General features: G+C 35.9%; 1 protein-coding gene across 6 annotated transcripts in view; it reads right to left on the bottom strand.

Moving 5' to 3' along the window:
* The window catches only part of Ktn1 (kinectin 1), a 94026-nt gene that overhangs the window by 26420 nt on the left and 49715 nt on the right, over window positions 1-17891 (bottom strand). For 5 of the 6 annotated variants that reach the window (XM_048362920.1, XM_048362918.1, XM_048362922.1 and 2 more), the window contains 12 exons: window positions 14653-14687; window positions 14158-14248; window positions 13437-13505; window positions 12604-12641; window positions 11566-11656; window positions 11314-11382; window positions 9932-9969; window positions 8831-8921; window positions 8688-8756; window positions 7992-8029; window positions 5932-6022; window positions 719-787 (listed from right to left, as the gene is read on the bottom strand). In XM_048362920.1, coding sequence (XP_048218877.1) covers window positions 719-787; window positions 5932-6022; window positions 7992-8029; window positions 8688-8756; window positions 8831-8921; window positions 9932-9969; window positions 11314-11382; window positions 11566-11656; window positions 12604-12641; window positions 13437-13505; window positions 14158-14248; window positions 14653-14687 — 789 coding nt within the window. The remainder of the gene's footprint in view (window positions 1-718; window positions 788-5931; window positions 6023-7991; window positions 8030-8687; window positions 8757-8830; window positions 8922-9931; window positions 9970-11313; window positions 11383-11565; window positions 11657-12603; window positions 12642-13436; window positions 13506-14157; window positions 14249-14652; window positions 14688-17891) is intronic. The other variant, XM_048362921.1, reaches the window with a different exon arrangement.

The raw sequence follows: 17891 nt of genomic DNA, 5'->3' as shown, positions 1-17891 counted from the left end.
TTTTCCCCGTGACTACAAAAAGTCTTCATTCAGTAAGAATTTATTTCTTATGTACATAATAGCACTTTAATTTATATTTCACTGTTTTTAAGAACTTAAGCTTTGGAAAGTCAAAAATATTTAAATGAAATCCAAAAGTTAGCTTCCTCACACATAACAGGAAAGTTAGTTTTACATAACATGCACAAAGTACACTGCTGTCACATATGGTATTTATTCCTGGACTACAATACTCCTTAACTACAGAAACTACGTATCAACAAGCACTCTAATTTTTTGACTTTCAAAATACACTCTGGCCTATCTGATTTACCATTAACAAAAACTGTGAGTAATAATTTTTCTAAAAATTATTTTAATTTTGTTTTTACCAAGTGGAATTGCATCTTGAAACACTTTTAAGTAGTAACATGCTATTGCTTCTAATTTATATATTTCTTAGTTTCCCTCCAGTTACTGATGTTTATTTAAGGAGAAGATCCACATATTTTAAATTGACCTGCTAGAAGAAGCATTCTAGAAGATTTAGAGCTAAAATACACACAGTATATTTTCTTAATTTGTATTTTATCTTAGATATTGCACAGCAAATTGCTTTCTTTTATAGGAAAGCAGTAAGAGAACATTTCATTCTCAATGAAAATTTAAAAATGGCAAGGATATTTATAGACATTATTTTGCTATACAAATCAAAGTCAGGATAACTAATAGTACCAACCTGCTGGTAGTTCTGCTGCTTGATCTGTTCAATTTGAGATTTAAGCAGTTGATTTTCATCTTGTATCTCCTATTTAAACAAAAATTAAACATGAATACCTAGAAATTTTTATTTCCTTTATAAGTTCTTGAAATATATACAATCTATAAAATTTGCAAAACCATAACTATTTTAAAAGAATGTAATAAGCAATGTATTAAAATATTTTATGTAATTACCATGTATATTTAATAGCAGCTTAGGAGTTGTATGTCTCAGTAGAACAAAATAGTTTTAAGAAATAGAACCAAGTACTGATAGAAATTTATTCTAGGAGTATATATGAACTGAGCAGGGCACAATCTCTCTAACTCAACCCTAGTGATATTGTAAGATTGGATATGTTTTTGTTTTAAAGGGTGCTATCCTAGGCATTGTGGGATAGTTAGCAATTTCCATGGCCTCCATCTAGTAATTGAACCAGCATTTCTTTCCCTTCCAAAGAAGTCTCCAGAAATTGCTAAATTTCTCCTGGGAAAAACTGCTTTACTAATAATAGGTAGAATTTTTTTTTGGGGGGGGGGAGGGCTTCAAACTCAGAGCCTCATGGCTTGAGGCCTAATCCCAATCTAATAATAGATCATTTAGAGATGTAGCTAACCTTTTAAAGAATTAGTAGAAAGCTATTCTATACAACAATCTGAAATAAATTATGGATATATATTTCAAAATCTAAATAAAATAGAAGTTGTAAATTCATAAAAGAAAATTTAGAAAAGGAAATAGAATACTTAATTACAAGTGAGAGATTCCATTCTTCCCTAAGACTTAAAAGTAACATATTTGAGTATAAAAAAGTTTTAAACCAGCTGGGTGCCAATGGCTCATGCCTACAATCTCAGTTACTCAGGAGGCTGAGATCTGAGGATGGCGTTAAGAGCTAGTCCAGGCAGGAAAACTTACCTCTTACCTCTAATTAACCAGCAATAACTTGCAAGTAGAGCTCTGACTCAAGTTGTAGAACGCTAACTTTGGGGAAATAAATCTCAAAAACAGTATCAAGTACAAGAACCAATACAAAAAAAAAAGAGAGAGAGAGATTTAAACTAATCTTCCTGGTGGCCCATACTTATTATAATTTTAGCTACTCAAAACCCTGAGTTCTGAGGATCTTGGTTCAAAGCCAGTACAGGCAGACAAATCCGGGAGACTTATTTTTATCTGCAGTTAATCAAAATATCTGGAATGGATAGAGCAATAGCTGTGAGTAAAGAAAAAACAACCAAGCCCATCAGGCTCTGAGTTCAAGCCCCAGTAGAGAGGGGGGATAAAGTTTCTAACCTCCAAAAGAGACAGGTAACCTTAGAACTCACGAGGCTGAAGCAGGAGTGTCATTCAAAGCCTGAGCTACATAGTCAGACTATCACAAAAAAAAAAAAAAAAAAAAAAAAAACTCAAAATAAGTGGGAAAAACAAATTCCCTCATATAACAAAAACTTTACTTATTATATATAAAAAAAAATCTTATAAACTGCTAAGAAAAAAAACACATCCTGGAAGAAGAAAATATAGGTAAAATTAAAAACCATTTCATACATGAATGGCTTCAACTTTTGAAGAATGGTTAACTTTTCTCACAATAAATATAATTTACAGTATACTTTTCAAGTACAATACTGAATGTTTTCATCATTTTTCAGCATTGGAAAAGGCAAACACAATTCTTCACTAGCAATATTGTAAATTATTAAAACACATTTTTGGATAACAATTTAGCATTATTTAACAAAACTAAAACTGAGTGTAATTGGCAGACAGAGGAAATATGATAACCCTTGGAGTACCAAGCGGGACCAAGACAAGTTTAAGACACTGAAAGCATCTGCAAATCTGCTCCCACTTTAAATCTCCAACTAAATGTAGGTGAGGAGACAATGGCTTTCTAGTTGAATTATTTCTAAAAGCCAAACAAAGCCTGAATAAATTTTTGACCCAGAATTTTACTTCCAGGAATTTGTAACTCAGATTTACCAACAAAACAGTGTATGTATGGATGATCAGTGTAGCATTATTTATAACTTAAAAAACAGAAGTTAAATACTGCAGGTACCTATCAACTGGGATCAATTATATAAACAATAATAAAACCATAGAACATTTTGAAGGTATCAGGAGTTAAAGGCAGCTGGTTATACTTATAATCTCAACATGGGCAAGGCAGAGACAGGAAGATATGGAGTTCCAGGAGAGAGAGCCTAGGCTATATACCAAGTTAAAGACAACTGTGGGCTACATACCAAGACATTATTTTAAGAAAAACAAAATAAAAGTTTCAAAGGACACAGATCAATAACAGAAACATTTGTTTGGTTTACTGAAAAGATAATTACATACATAGCTTAAGTGGAATGCCTGACCAAGAAGCATGAGTCCATGATTCCAAACACTAGTACCATCAAGCAAGAAAAAGAAATTCAGGGCTGTGAATCTGGCTTAGTGGTAGAGTGCTTGCCTTGCATGCATGAAGCCCTGACTTCAATTCGTCATTACCACATACACAGAAAAAACCCAAAATGGCACTATGGCTCAAGTGGTAGAGCACCACTCTTGAGAGAGAGAAAAAAAAAAAAAAGCTCAGGGACAGTCAGCGCTCAGGCTGAGTTCAAGCCCAAGGATTGGCAAAAATAAATAAATAAACAAACAAACAAATAAATAAATAACATTTTAATTCAGTGGTTAAGGACATACCACTTACCGTGCAAGACCCTGAGTTCAATCACTAGCATAGCAAAAATTAAAATTAGAAATAAAAACAACAAAGAAGGTTAAAGGTAGAGGTATACTTATATAGTTCTAAAAATATGAATAATAGGTGCTTTTTCAGAAGATATAACCAACATAGACAATAGTTATCTTTGATAACTTGATGAAACAATCAATCTGTACTCTTATTTCTCTTAAAGCAATTAAATCTACTTTTAAAACTACATATAAATCTGGGTACTAGTGACTCATACCTGTAAAACTAGCTACTCAGGAGACTGAGATCTGAGGATCATGGTTCAAAGCCACCCTAGCAGGAAAGTCTGGGAGACTCTCTTATCTCCAATTTATCACCAGAAAACTGGAAGTGGCACTGTGGCTCAAGTGGTAGAGTCCTAGGCTTGAGCTGAAGATCTCAGGTAAAGCACCCATGCCCAGAGTTCAAGCACCATGACCAACAAAAACTACATATAAAGATGGGTGGTGGTGACTCACACTTGTAAACCTAGCTACTCAGGAGGCTGAGATCTGAAGATCGCACGCAGTTCAGAGCCAACCTGGACAGGAAAGTTCATGAAATCCTTACCTCTAATTAACCACCAAAAAACTGGAAGTGGTGCTGTGGTTCAAGTGGTAGAATCCTAGCCTTTAACTGAAGAACTCAGGGATAGTGCCCAAGCCCAGAGTTCAAACCCCACAACCAAATTAAATGAATGGATTAATAATAATAATAATAATAATAAAAACAACATATATGGGGCTGGGGATATGGCCTAGTGGCAAGACTGCTTGCCTCGTATACATGAGGCCCTGGGTTCAATTCCCCAGCACCACATATACAGAATACGGCCAGAAGTGGCGCTGTGGCTCAAGTGGCAGAGTGCTAGCCTTGAGCAAAAAGAAGCCAGGGACAGTGCTCAGGCCCTGAGTCCAAGCCCCAGGACTGGCAATAGATAGATAGATAGATAGATAGATAGATAGATAGATAGATAGATAGATAGATAGATAGATAGATAGACAGACAGATAGATTAGATAGATAGATAGATAGATAGATAGATAGATAGATAGATAGATAGATAGATAGATAGATAGATAGATAGATAGATAAAATAAAAAAAAATAAAAACAGGCCAGACTTATAACTATTATCTTAGATATTCAGGAGACTCAGATCTGAGGATCACATATGATTCAAAGCCAGTCCAAGCACGAAAGTCTGTGAGACTTCTCTAAGCACCAAAAAGCCAGAAATAGATCTGTGGCACAAGTGGCAGTGCAATAGATAGATAGATAGATAGATAGATAGATAGATAGATAGATAGATAGATAGAGCACCAAAAAGCCAGAAATAGATCTGTGGCACAAGTGGTAGTGCCTTAGACTTGAGCAAAAAGCTCAGGGACAGTACCCAGGCCCTGAGTTCAAGCCCAAGACCAGGAAGCACACACACCCATGCATACATACAAACACACACAAATTATATATAAAAGCAGGCTGGGGACTGGGAATGTGGCTTAGCGGTAGAGTGCTTGCCCAGGATGCATGAAGCCATGGCTTCCATTCCTCAGCACCAAAAACACAGAAACGGCCAGAAAGTAGTGCTATGGCTCAGGTGGTACAGAGCTAGCCTTAAGCAAAAGAAGCTCAGTCACAGAGTTCAAGCCCCAGGACTGGCCAAAAAAAAAGAAAAAAGAACACACACACAAAACAAACAAAAATAAAACAGGCTGAAAGCATGGCTCAAATGGCAAAATGCTTGAGTCTTTAAATTCCATCTCCTACATGGGGGGCAAGAAATGTTTTTTCTCAATTTCTCCCTACTCTAATCTTGCTTTACTAAAATTTTAAAAGTGGTTGCCTAGTAAATTCAAGGCCCTGAATTCAAACCCCAGTACTGCAATAATAATAATAACAGCAACAGCAGCACACTTGAAAGAAAACAAAGAAACCTGTTCGTTCAAATTGTTTTAAGGAGGTGAAGTTCCTTGGAAGCCCAGTTGCTGGAGCCAATGGAAGAGGGGCAGAGGAATGAAGGGGGAAAGCGGACAAAATGCAGGCAAGAACTCATTGTATATACCACAGAAGGAAAAAGGCAAGCTGAAGCAAGATGAAGATATTGAAGTGATGACACAGATCAAGATGAATTGTACATATAAACTGCTTTGTTAAATAGCAAAATAAATTCAATACATAAGTTAAAATTAAGATAAGTAAGGGAAGAGGTGGGTTGGGAGAGGTGAGAATGTTGAAAGGTGTGCTACTGACCAAGATGCACTGTACAATATTTATGAACTCTTTTGGTGAATAGCCAACTCCTTTGAACAACTACTTAAAGATAGTAAAATCTTTTTTAAAAAACAAAGCCCACTCACATAACTTATGAATACTAATAAAAAAATCTTAATAAAAATACCAAAGTACACAGACAATAAATTCACCCAAAAATTAAGTTTAAGTAATCATACTTACCTGCAACAGCTTTGTTTTAGTAGAAAGATCACTCTCCTTCTCATTTAACATAGCTTCTGCTCTCTTCATTTCATTTTCCTTTTCTTTCAACCTAATTTTTTTAAAGACCTTGTTTTACTAGTATACAAAAACAAGACTGTAATATCACCCCTAAGAAAAAGCTAGCACAATGCCTATCAGCCATTTCTATAATTTAGCAACAAGAGTATTGCCTACCACAAGGTCCTGAGATCAGTAACAAGGAAGGAAGGGAGGGAGGGAGGGAGGGAGGGAGGGAAGGAGGGAGGGAGGGAGGGAGGGAGGGAGGGAGGGAGGGAGGGAGGGAGGGAGGGAGGAAGGGGAAGAGAGAAAGGAGGGGAGGGGAGGGGAGGGGGGAAGGGAGGAGAGGGGGAAGGGAGGAGAGGGGGGAGGGGAGGAGAGGGGGGAGGGGAGGGGAGGGGAGGGGAGGGGAGGGGAGAGGAGAGGGGAGGGAAGGGGACGACTCAGTATAGTGTTAAATAAAAGAAACTTATCTGAAAAGGTTATATACTGTATACTTTCAATATGACATTTTAGAAAAGGCAAAATTATCTCAACAGTTAACCAGTATAAACAAATGTGACCAGTAGTTGAGTTGCTAGGAATTGAAGAGGCCCAGGAGAATAACTTAAGGGACAATAGTATAAAAATGTAGATAAGAGAGATTTTTAGGACAATGAAACTATTCTGAGTAATATAATGATGGAAATACTGTCATTAATACTGGCTAAATCCTACAAAGTAAACTCTAATTTAGTTACTAATACTTTACTAATAGAGGAAATGCAGAAAGTAACAGGAACTCTCTGTATCTCTACTGTTTCTGTAAACCTAAACTGCTGTAATTTATAAAAAGGTCATGAAAAACGTAAAGTGGAAATAAGCCCACTATTATATATAATTTACTAATGTATGTATCTATTATATTGGGACCACAATTTTGTTTATAGGCTATTAGCAGATAAAAGAACTTTGAGAGTTATATGATACCCAAAGGAAAAACACAGATTTTCGTGAGGGTTTTGTTTTTTGGGGGGCTTGGGACTCAGGGCCTGAGCACTGTACCTGGCTTTGTTTTGTTTTTTTGGCCAGTCCTGGGCCTTGGACTCAGGGCCGCCTGAGCACTGTTGCTGGCTTCTTTTTGCTCAAGGTGCTATAGCACTCTGCCACTTGAGCCACAGCACCACTTCTGGTCGTTTTCTGTACATGTGGTGCTGGGGAATCGAACCCAGGGCTTCACATATACGAGGCGAGCACTCTTGCCACTAGGCCATATTCCCAGCCCCTGTACCTGGCTTCTTTTTGCTCAAGGGTAGCACTCTACCTCTTGAGCCACAGCCCAACTTCTGGCTTTTTCTGTTTTTGTGATGCTGATGAATCGAACCCAGGCCCTTCATGCATGCTAGGCATGTACTCTACAGCTAAGCCACATTCCCGACCCAACACTTAGTTTTATAAATGTACAATCTTGGACCCAGGAGTCATCTGCCTTGCTTTCAGTACAATAAGTGATCTAATAAATACTTTAATATCTTACTCAGAAAGTTAAGGTCTAGATTCCCTTCTTCACCAGTAATGACTGACTTTGTTTACAGAACACAGATGCTTTTTAGGATTAAATGAATACTTGAAAGAATGACATCTCTTATGCTGAGTCAGTTTATTATTCAGCACATAATAACTAACATAGCAAGTCCTATTTTCCCCTTTAATAAGGGATTAGAGATCCATTATCAGTATTATGGCTAAGACCTTCTGGTTAATTTGAAATCAATCACTTTTTATAATAGTTACATACCATTTTAGAAAACAGAACTTAAAAAATCTATGTTTACAGAAAGTATATTTGAGAAAGCTTCAGATATCCCAAACCATTTAAAAAGCCTCTGAATTATTGCTACAGAGACTTGTCTTATTTGCTTCTGAACTGTAACACTTGACATTAAACATTTAACATGATTTATAGGAGGAATCACAGGCTTTCAGCACAATCTGGAAAATAATGAGAAGTTCTTCAAAATACTGACTAAAAATATACTTACACAACTTCAAGTTCTTCAAATCGTGATGCAGAACATGCCTAAAAAACAGATTCACATTTATAATACTAACATCAAAATAAATCAGGTAATATAATATAAATGCAGAATCACTCACCAATAAGGTAAAAATGTAATTATGTGGTAAAGTTTACATTAGGACACTTTTTTTCTTTTTTGCCAGTCCTGGGCCTTGGACTCAGGGCCTGAGCACTGTCCCTGGCTTCCTTTTGCTCAAGGCTAGCACTCTACCACTTGAGCCACAGCACCACTTCTGGCCGTTTTCTATATATGTGGTGCTGGGGAATCGAACCCAGGGCTTCATGTATACGAGGCAAGCTCTCTTGCCACTAGGCCATATTCCCAGCCCCACATTAAGACACTTTTAACACACAAAAACAAAAATTTTAATTTTAATATTTATTTCATAAAGGCTTACAGATTAGTACACCAACTAAACAAAGTGCTTGGGGTGCATTTGAAAGAAGAAAAAGGAAATGCTTGTAAGCTTACATTTTACGAATCAGACAAATCTTGACAGAAATAAAAACTTATTTTAACAACAATAACAAAATTACGATACAATATGGTTTTTCTGGCAAACAAATGGAGAATATATTAACTTCTATACTTTCCAGGACATTATATAAACGCTTGACATTCCTTATGTAGCATGTTGGAGATATTTTTATACTATACCTCTTGCAAGTTATTTTGTGCTGCTTCCTGAATATGAGCCTTTAAAGATTCATTTTCTTCTTGAAGATCCTTAAAAATAGAAGTATAAATTGGTATTCAATTAGTTTAAAAGATGTTTTATACTTTTGTTTTTAACTTCTCACCTGTAGCCATTTCCCTCTACTAGCCAGGTCTTTCTCCTTCTCTTCTAGAATAGTCTTCATGGTATTCATCTGTTCCTCCTTTCCTTTTAATCTGAAAATAAATTGGTAAATACTATAAATGAAAATGTTGGGTGACCATAAAAAACAAAAACACTCAAGCCTGAAAAAGTATGTTTCAGGTAGTTCTGAGTCCAAACTGATTAAAATAAACTAAAAATTAAAGTGAAAGAGATTTTTGGAGAAATAATCAAATTAGGGAATTTATGATGATTTTAAAACTGCTTTGCCAGGAGCCAGTGGCATTACAGGCATGCTATAATCCTATAGACTCAGGATACAGAGATCTGGATGACCCCAGCCCCAGTCAGCCCCAGTTAAAAACACCTTGAGACTCCACCCCAATTAACTAACAGAAGGCTAGGCTGGAGCATGACTCAGGTGGTAGAGCCTGAGAATGTGAGGCACTGTGTTTAAGCCCTGGAACCAGTAAATAAAAAACAAAACAAAAAAATTCTAACATGGATTATCCAGATATTGAATGATTCAGCTATGTTAAACAATTATCAGCAAAGTTGGACATCCCATTAAAACTGGTTTGAGGGCTGGGGATATGGCCTAGTGGCAAGAGTGCCTGCCTCATATACATGAGGCCCTGGGTTTGATTCCCCAGCACCACATATACAGAAAACGGCCAGAAGTGGCGCTGTGGCTCAAGTGGCAGAGTGTTAGCCTTGAGCAAAAAGAAGCCAGGGACAGTGCTCAGGCCCAGAGTCCAAGCCCCAGGACTGGCCAAAAATAAATAAATAAATAAATAAATAAAATAAAACTGGTTTGAGTATGAAATAGCCAGTTCTACATGGTCATTAAAACAAAGGCAACAACTCAGCTTAAGGCCATATTCAAATTATAGTCAAAGAAAAAGGAAACTTCAATTCCACCAGAAAACTAAAAGGTTGAAGTATAATGAAAAAATTTAAAGAATTTTGTCCTTTTAAACTTATTTGGCATTTTCTAAAACACTGAGATGAAGCAAAAAGAAGCTATGCTTTTCATTAGGTTTTATTTGTGGAAAATAGGGTAATTAGAAAAAATGGGACTTACAAGTTCTGAAGCTCCTGAACTTGAGAAGCGATAGATAACTGAAATTAAAAGAGCAGGAAAAATGTTATAATCCTTTAATTTACCTTATTAAGTTTTATACTATAAATACTTACAATATGCACACTTCAAATTACAAAGATGCCAAAGATGTCAAATTACAAAGATGTCATTTTCATGCCAAAATGACATATGTTCTGTTTTCAAACACATACTGTGTTTTACTTGTGTTTGTGCTTTGTGTTTTAGCATCAAACTAAAACTTTAACAGTGAAGGGGAACAACAAGAAAGATGATTATAATTAATAAGTCTTCATAATGTGTTATTTCTATAGTTGTAACGATTAAGCATATTATCTAACTGTCCTCATACCTCCCCCGTCCCTACAATATCATCTTTTAAGAAATACCCACTAGTGGGACTGGGGATATGGCCTAGTGGCAAAAGAGCTTGCCTCGTATACATGAAGCCCTGGGTTCAATTCCCCAGCATCACATATACAGAAAATGGCCAGAAGTGGCACTGTGGCTCAAGTGGCAGAGTGCTAGCCTTGACCAAAGAGAAGCCAGGGACAGTGCTCAGGCCCTGAGTCCAAGGCCCAGGACTGGCCAAAAAAAAAAAAAAAAAAAAAAGAAAAGAATAAGAAATACCCACTACTCAGTGGTACTGTCAATTGTGATGTTTTAAAAGGTCATACAATCTAAAAGTATCTTTTAGGTCCCATTCTCTTCCCATAGTCCATTTAGAGCTTGGATACAGTGTCAGTGCTTCAGCAAGAGCCTCTCCTGAACTCTCAACCACTCAACACATTATCTTCAATCATTAGCACAAGGCTATGACAAGTAGAAGAAATTCCATAAATATTTCTGGATGATAGTATCTGCTGAGTGAATGAATTCTCTTTTCCATGCAATCTCATTATTTTTCTCAATGAAGATTTATCAAATTAATTGTAATAAAATGCATCTATTTCTAGTAATTATGTCTACCTCTGGAATCCTCTATAGAAACTTGGTGTTTTGTTCTACAGGCAAAGGCTTAACAACACATATTATAGGACAAAACATTCTGGCCCATGCAGTTTCTTTATCTGTTTTTATAATGAGGGGCTTAAAAACAAGAGTTTACCAGTATGTTTAAGATGGCAAACCACAGCATTAATACAGAAAACTTTCTAGAATGGAGCCTTTGTTTAAAGTTTTCAAAGGTAATAGATTAAAATATTAAGGACTCTTGGTCAACTTGGGCAAAAAAATAAAGCATCTAAACCCAATATACTTAAAGCACACTATTAAAAAAAATTTTTAGTAAAAAGAAAAACAAATAGCTCATAAATAATACATCCACTAATAAATCTGTCATGCTACGGCTCTGGGATTTTTACCTGTTGAGCCTTTTCAAGCTGGACATTTCCTACTTCTTCTTTTAGAGCCTCTATTTCCTGTTTCAAATCCTTGACAATGACAAAATAGACGAGATTGGACAATGGAAACACAGAAGTTGACCAAAAAAAATGCAATGCACAGACAAACACATAAAATTAAATGATATTAACTAAACTTGATAAACAAAAAAGTCAAACATACTGTTCTCTCCCGTTCTCTTTCTTTCTATGTATATATGGACATATACATACCTGAATAGTTTTCTCTTTATTAGCAACTTTGAGAAGTTCAACTTCTAGAAGCTCTTCCACTGTCTTGATCTTTCCATCCTTCTCATGGATCCTTAAATAAACAAGTGATATATTAGTTTGCACAGAAATTACCAAGATCTACCAAATAAGTTTTTGGGAGGTTTTTTTGGTGGTTAAAAAAAAAAAAAAACATGAACAAGTTCTCTAAATCAACTCATCTTAAATAAAATATAAAATATCAACTGATATTTGCAGGCAAAAGAGGGTAAACATTTTAAAAAGCTCCTCCTAATTCTTCAGTTAACTGCCAGATGGTTAAAAATTTAGGAGGCATACATAAGGCTGGTGATATGCTTTATAAGCACATGAGAAATGGAAGATGTGAACCATGAAGAACATAAGAGAAAATAACATTTCATTAATAATAAGATTCCTGGCCTTTGAAAGCTATGGCATAACTTATACATTAACTATGTCATCAAATTTTAGCATTACCTCAACAAAAAAATACATGCCAAGATTGATTTCTATATACAAAATCATGAGTTCTTTAACAGTTATTCCTACAACATACAAAAAAAGTAACAATCTGATATCATGTAAAGTAAATGGAATCAATTATGGAAACTGATTTTTTTTTTTTTTTTTTTTTTTTTTTTGGCCAGTCCTGGGCCTTGGACTCAGGGCCTGTGCACTGTCCCTGGCTTCTTTTTGCTCAAGGCTAGCACTCTGCCACTTGAGCCACAGCGTCACTTCTGGCCGTTTTCTATATATGTGGGGCTGGGGAATCGTACCCAGGGCTTCATGTATATGAGGCAAGCACTCTTGCCACTAGGCCATATTCCCAGCCCCGGAAACTGATTTTTTTTTTAAGTTACATCATATTTGGGACAACATGACTAATTTCCTTAAGCCATTAATGAACAATTCTACAATGAAAGTTAAACTTAAATGTATATTAAACATAAAAACTAGATTCATGAGTATTTTAAGAAAGACACTAAAAGAAAAAGACTAGCTTATTATGTTATCACTTACACTTTCTTAAGTTCTTCAACTACAGATGCAAAAGAAACCTGAAATACAAAAGTATTTTAGTAATTTTGTTCAAACTCGGTCAGAAAAAGTATACAAATATCTAAATTTGCCTCTACAACAAAATCCAAATGAGAAAACCCAAAAATTCTTTAGATGTTTAAAATATCATTATGATAAAACTAGTAACAATTAAAAGTATACACTTTTAATGTTATTTAAAAACATAGCCTGGAGAAGCATTAAATATTTAAATTACTTAATTAGTAAATTTATTGAGATAATGAGAAAATACAACTAGGCAACTGCCTTAAAGTCTTAATTACCATTTGTATGCTCAAAAACTTTTATAGACATAGCAAAAGAAAAATTCTATTTATTGTGGTCTATACAATGCCTGGCATATAGTCAGGGGTTAATAAACTGCAGCTTGATTACTAACCAAGTCACTAATTAATTGATAAAAACTATAATTGATAGATTTTTCTCTTGGAGGAAAAAGAGATAAACAACAGACTATGATAAAAATTGTAATTGAGGGCTGGGAATGTGGCTTAGCAGTAAAGTGCTTGCCTAGCATGCATAAAGCCCTGGGTTTGATTCCTCAGCATCCCATATACAGAAAATGGCCAGAAGTGGCACTGTGAGCAAAAGGAAGCCAGGGACCAGTGCTCAGGCCCTGAGACCAAGGCCCAGGACTGGCAAAAAACAAATAACAAAAAGCAAAAAGCTGTAATTGATAAATTTTCCCTTGGAGGAGGGTAAATTTTCCCTTATATAGCAACTTTGCCCATTGTTTGAAAGAAAACGGTTGGAGAATCTATAGTCTACATTACCTGATCATTTTGCTTAGCCTTTAAGGCTTGAACTTCTTCTGTCAGGGTTGAATTTTCTGTTCTTAGAGCCTTTTTCAAAAACATGTAAACACAACATAATTTTACTTTCTAAAAAATTTGGTTTCAAAACACACTAGCTTCTCCTTTTTTTAACTGATTCCTCTACTCTTTGGAAGGCCTCAAGTCATTTGCATTTCATACGTCTACAGTTTTATAACTTCTACAGCTAGCCAACTAGTATTCTAAGTTAATGACCACCTATGTATTTCTACTTATATTTCCAAATACATAGTACAACAATTGAGCCACGACTCTTTCTAAATTCAAATATAATTTTAAACTTTTCCCAGAAACTTCATTCCTACCCAGTTAGTTAAATCTAAAGAGAATCATAAAACAGAATTGCACTTTTCTTTCTCTAACCTCCAATACTGTTCCATGGACTTGTCTGCTAGTAATCATTTAATTATAATTTGGACATGGGTGCAAGGAAACATTTATTATCAACTACAACAACAGTTATCTACCTCCTTAAGGCAGTCAGTGCTAAATCAACTTTATCTATTTGTATTTCTAAGGAAATCTTAAATTTAATGAAAAAGTACATTTTATAAACCCATATAACTAGTAAGAGATGGGAGGAAATCTCATATAATTAGAACCAAACCCCTCGATATTCATGAAATAAGAACAAAGAAAACAAATCTACAAAATGTTTTACATTCAGTTCCTCCTCTTTAGTGGCCACCTGAATAAGTCCAGTTTCAAGTAATTCTTCTACAGTCTTTAACTTCTCATCTTTCTCTTGAATGCTGAAATTACGAATTTAGAACAGTCGGTAAATAACAAGAACACCAAATTTGGAACATCAAAGTAAATAATATTCCAAAATATTTTACATAGATCAACACCCTCTATCATTTCTTACACAATTTTTAATTCAAGAAATGTTTCTTTAGTCATGATCTCAAGATACTTCCTTCTTACTAAAATGTGCTGAGGTACTACATACTAGCCTTAACAAGCCAATCAACTGCTACACAGGACACCCATCAACAATAATTAATCTCATCTATCTAACAGTACAGCATACTCTATTCTAACCACAAAGTAGAAAGAATTTAAGAACGTACATTAATATAGTTTTAGTAATGTTATCATTTCAAACCAGCAGACATAAGTCATCAAAATATAAAAAGAAAAAGTTAAAACTTACCATTTCTCCATTTGTTCCACAACATCTTTTTTAGGCTAAAAGTAAAAATTAAAACACCAAAAAAATTTTAATTCTACTAAATCCACATGAATTAAAACTAGTTTAGAAATAAAGTCTGCATAGTGTTTAAGATTCTAAATATTTCCAGAATTCAGGCAATTACTCTTATTTGAAGACTAACTGGCACAATGAATTAGTAACTTACGAATAATTTCTTACCATTATCAAAGGTTAACTTTGAGAGACAATTTTCTTCAATCCCCCTATATGCCTCTTATATCTTTAAAGTCTGAAAAGGATTTTTTTTTCTTTTCAAAACTTATTTTTTTCTCATACTAAGAATGTATATAGGCAAATATACAATACACAAATTCTGTTTATAGCTCAATACTTTTTTTTTGGTGGAACCAAGGGGTTGAATTTAGGGCACTGAACTTGGTAGGCAGATGCTCGACTCCCCACCACTTCTTCCTCCAGAGCCCTTTTGCCTATGAATTCTTAAAATAAGGTCTTCCTGGTATGACTGAACAAACTTGAACCATGATCTACCTGCCTATTTATGCTTCCCCTTAGCTAGGATGACAGTTGTGAGTCAGAGTCTAGATACTCATTAAGGTAGCACCTCCCATTTATGCCTGGGCTGTCCTGAAACCTCCCCTCCATCCTCCCAATTGCAATCTCCACCACCTGAGTAGCTAGTATTACAGCAGGCCTGAGCCACTAGCTCTTTTAATATGTACATAATTTGTAATCCATCAAGACCAAAATATATTGTTTTAGAAAATGTTTATATTCGTTTCCCAGTCAGGGAAACAAAAAAAAATGTTTACAAACTGCTTTTAGCAACACAACCCCATCTGCTTATAAAGAATTAAAACATGATATGTAAGTTGACCTTTCTCCTTTGACCTTTTTCCTAGCATTCCCTCATACACACATGTCCCCATTGGAACGTCTGTAAACAGGGCTTCTTCTCTAGCAGGCACAGAACTCTCAGCAGCTAAGCAGACTTACCAAATGAGTTTGGGATGTTTCTCCTAGAACATTCTCTTACACACACTACTTCTCCCATAGTTCTCCCTAATCTTGCTGTTTTCCTAATTTTTACCTCTTTCAGTACCACCAATTTTCACAAGTAAAACTATTTTTTCCATTGCTAAATTCAAATCATGAATTTTTTACATATTTCTAATGTTAGCCCTTCATCATTAGGGCCTAAAGCTCCTTGGTTATCAACATCTCAAATATAACAATGCCTGTAGTTCAAAAAGACTGCATTATGAAGGGTACAGGAAGAATATCTCGTTCCATGTCTGGCCATCCAAAAGGAGACAGGAGATAGATGTCTAAGGTTCACTGAACCAAGTTTATACTGGAAAGACAATTTATGTAGTATGCTTACAAACCGTTCATGAAGATAAATGCTATCTCATAAAAACAATATTACTAAGCCTAAATTATCTACACTTTCATTATTAATCTGACACATTAAGTCTACCGGATTCTCCCCCTCCTAAATTCAAACACCTCACTATGTTACCAGAGTGATCTTTCTAAAACATTAACACTATACTCATTCTTTCAGTTGCCTTCATTGTTAGAGTAGGCTCATGATCCTTACAAAGTGCTTCAGAATTAGACCCTGGCTGAGTCCTTCTCTATTCCCCCAAAGTACTATGGTACTATGTACTTTTGCACTATCTCAATATGTACTAAATATATCCGCTTTTGCCAAAAACTGTCATGATTTTTAATATCGTGTTCCCTCAGCCTGGACTGCACTTAGCTGTTTGGGATATTCATGGCCATTGTTCAAAATCAGGCTTAGTTGTTGCTGCTATCTATTCATATGCCATACTCTACAAAAATTAAGATTTAAGAATAAAACTCACATTTCACTTAAACTAAGTGGCCCTTCAACATTTTCTCCTGTTACTTTTTGCTTACAAAAGGAGAAGGGGGGGCTGGGGCTGGGGATATGGCCTAGTGGCAAGAGAGCTTGCCTCGTATACATGAGGCCCTGGGTTCAATTCCCCAGCACCACATATACAGAAAACGGCCAGAAGTGGCGCTGTGGCTCAAGTGGCAGAGTGCTAGCCTTGAGCAAAAGGAAGCCAGGGACAGTGCTCAGGCCCTGAGTCCAAGGCCCAGGAGTGGCCAAAAAAAAAAAAAAAAAAGGAGAAGGGGAATAAGTAAATTACTTCTTAAAAAGTAAACAGATGTTAACAAACTACTTCAAGCAGCAAAGCTACTTGTATCAGTTCTATACTTAAAGTACATTTCAAAAAGTTACTATTTGTAGAAACATACACCCTTTCCAATGTGTCATCTTACTTTAAGAGTATCTAGAATAGTTTTTTAAAACTAGAACGTAATGCTTTGGGAATTTTCTTAGTTTTTGGTGTTCTTTTGTTTTGTTCACCCCACCCCACCCCACCCCTTCCAGGAGCTATCCCCGAGCTTCTTTTTGCTCAAGGCTAACTACCAATTGAGCCACAGTGTGACTTCTGGATTCTTCTGAATAGTTTATTGGAGATAAAAGTCTCAGGGTCTCTGTTCATTTAAAAAAAAAAAAAAAAAGCAAATGGAAACAACATTGAGATTCTTCCTCACTCCAGTTAGAGTGGTCATTAAGAAAACATAATAACAGATCTGGCAGGGATATGGCCAAAAGGAAATGCTACTACACTGCTTGTGGAAATGTAAACTTGTTCAACCACTCTGGAAAGCAGTGTAGAGGTTCCTCAAAAGGCTAAACACAAGAGCTCCCCCATGACTCAGCAATCCCACTCCTAGGCATTTCTTCAAATGACCACAAACAAGGCCACACCAAAGCTACCAACACAACTCTCATCTCCAAACTGTGCACTGTGGCTCAAACTGGCAGATCCCTATCCTTGAGCAAAAGAGTTCAGGGACAGTATCCAGGCCCTAAATTCAAGCTCCACAATTGACCAAACCCCTCCCCCCAAAAACCAAAAAGTATACTGGATGCCTGAATGAAAATGTTGAGGCTCCAAAAATTTAAGACTGCTTATGCAGTTTTCTTCATTTAGAAGCCTGATAAGCACAAGACGAATTTGGTTTAGTGGTAGAGTGCTTGCCTAACAAGCATGAAGCCCTGAGTTCAATTCCTCAGTACCACATACACAGAAAAAGCCAGAGGTGGCACTGTGGCTCAAGTGGTAGAGTGCTAGCCTTGAGCAAAAGCTCAGGGACAGTGCCCAGGCCCTGAGTTG

Source organism: Perognathus longimembris, chromosome 14 (genome assembly GCF_023159225.1).
Source record: "Perognathus longimembris pacificus isolate PPM17 chromosome 14, ASM2315922v1, whole genome shotgun sequence".
Lineage (NCBI taxonomy): Eukaryota > Metazoa > Chordata > Mammalia > Rodentia > Heteromyidae > Perognathus > Perognathus longimembris.
This window is presented reverse-complemented; position numbering and strand designations above follow the sequence as displayed.